At 52.0% G+C, this 1,861-nt stretch overlaps 1 protein-coding gene across 1 annotated transcript in view; it reads left to right on the top strand.

The window, feature by feature from the left end:
* Positions 1 to 1,317: 1,317 nt before the first annotated feature.
* Positions 1,318 to 1,861, top strand: part of RSBN1L (round spermatid basic protein 1-like) — a 75,500-nt gene continuing 74,956 nt past the window's right edge. The window contains exon 1 of the mRNA XM_006882680.1: positions 1,318 to 1,854. Coding sequence (XP_006882742.1) covers positions 1,318 to 1,854 — 537 coding nt within the window. The remainder of the gene's footprint in view (positions 1,855 to 1,861) is intronic.

Raw genomic sequence — 1,861 nt, 5'->3', positions numbered from 1 at the left:
AGTTTTGGGGCTCATAAAATATCCTCACACTAGTCATCTCCTGACATGCCTAAGTTTTTTTTTTTTTAGTTGGTCTTTTTTTTTTTAAATTTAGGTTGTTTATTTTTCATTTCAATGAACATCTACAGAGATTTTGGAATTCCACTCATTCAGCCTAAGTTTATTTTTACATTCATCCTTCTGGGTTTTCCGATTCCAAAAGAAACTTTGGAGTTATATTAAAACTGTGTTCCCTCAACTTTACAGTCTTGACTGTGGTAATGATCCCATGGGTACATACACATGCCACTGATCAAATTTTTGTACATGTTTAAGTACATGCAATTATCGTATATAAATTTTATAATAGCCTTTAATAAGGCTATTAAGATTTTTAAGGTAATTTTAAAAAACCTGTTCACTGCTATGATTACAACAGATTACTGCAACCCTCTCCTCTCAATTTTTTATTTTCTATACTAAAAATAAAAAGCATACAAAACATTTGACAGGAAACTAATTAGAGAAATTTGCAAATAAGCTTGTTTTTTAAAAAGCCCATAAATGCCACTAACTTGTTTCCCCTCATTACAGCTGTAACTCAAACGTGGCGAGTTACAACAATTATAGCTTTTACAACAGTTAAATTCTCTAAATACAGTCTTACCTTCAAGCTCAGAAGTAATCCGAACATTCTAGGCTTGCAGGAACCAACTCCCTCAAAACATAAGCGTTGATGACTTTAACAGCAGTAATGTATCCTGGCTTCGCACCAAGTGATTTTTTTTTTTTTTTTAGCCCCTCCTTTCAATCAGTCCTAAGAGAAGGAAGGAATGGATTCGAGGCACAGTTTTCTCCTCCAAGTTGAGGATCCCGGAAATCCGGCTTCCAGAGGGCGCAGATGCAGTGAGGGGCCCAGGGGGTTGGGGTCCCCCATCACCTCCCCCCCCCCCGAGAAGAGGAAGAGAAAGTGGCTGGAATGAGTAAGACAACATCGTTGAGACCTAGATCGACCGGGGTCGAGTGGAACTTGGGTGCGAACTGCCCAGACTCCCAAGAGGAACTGAGTTCCCGCCAGCGACTTTTGGAAGACCCTCCCCTCGTTACTCGCTCGACCACTCGCCGCACCCCGCCGAGCGCTGACCTCCAAAGCGGGTCGGCTTGGCGATCCCGCCCCTTCAGGCTCCTAGTCAAGCCTTTGGTTCCCAGAGCTATCGCTCAGCGTGGCTCGTCCAATCGAAGGCCCGGCCGGCGCCCCAACCGCCCCGCCCCTCACAAAGGGCCCGCCCCTGCCCCGCGCCCGGGAGCGGAGGAGAGTAAATACAACAGGAGCGCAAAATGGCGGAGCCGCCGATCCCAGTGCATGGTACCGCTGTGACTGCAGCCACCGTCTCGGAAAAAGAACCCTTCGGCAAGCTGCAGTCTCTCTCCGGGGACCCACCGGGTTCTCTGTCCGCCAAAAAGGTCCGGACTGAGGAGAAGAAGGCACCGCGGAGAGTGAACGGGGAAGGGGGCAGCGGTGGGAACAGCAGGCAGCTGCAGCCGCCGGCGGCGGTCCCTTCGCCTCAGAGCTATGGCAGCCCCGCGGCTTGGAGCTTCGCCGCTCTGACTGCTGCCCCCTCCTCGTCTTCCTCTGCCCGGAGCAGCGTCTCTTTCTCCGCTGGCTCGGCCGCCCCCTCCTCAGCCTCCGCTTCCTCGTCTCAGCCGCTGCCGCGCAAACTGCTGGTCCCTCCTACGCTGCTGCACGCTCAGCCTCACCATCTCCTGCTGGCGCCCTCCGCCTCCGCGGCCGGCGCCAAGCCGCGCAGACCCAAGGAGAAGCGGGAGAAGGAGAGGCGGCGGCACGCGCTCGGCGCGGCGGGCGAGGCCGTCGGGGCCGCCC

This window comes from Elephantulus edwardii, unplaced genomic scaffold, assembly GCF_000299155.1.
Source record: "Elephantulus edwardii isolate Elephantulus edwardi_28Jun2011 unplaced genomic scaffold, EleEdw1.0 scaffold00022, whole genome shotgun sequence".
In the NCBI taxonomy this organism is placed as follows: domain Eukaryota; kingdom Metazoa; phylum Chordata; class Mammalia; order Macroscelidea; family Macroscelididae; genus Elephantulus; species Elephantulus edwardii.
Note: the sequence above shows the minus strand (reverse complement) of the source record. Positions and strands in the feature narration are given on the sequence as shown.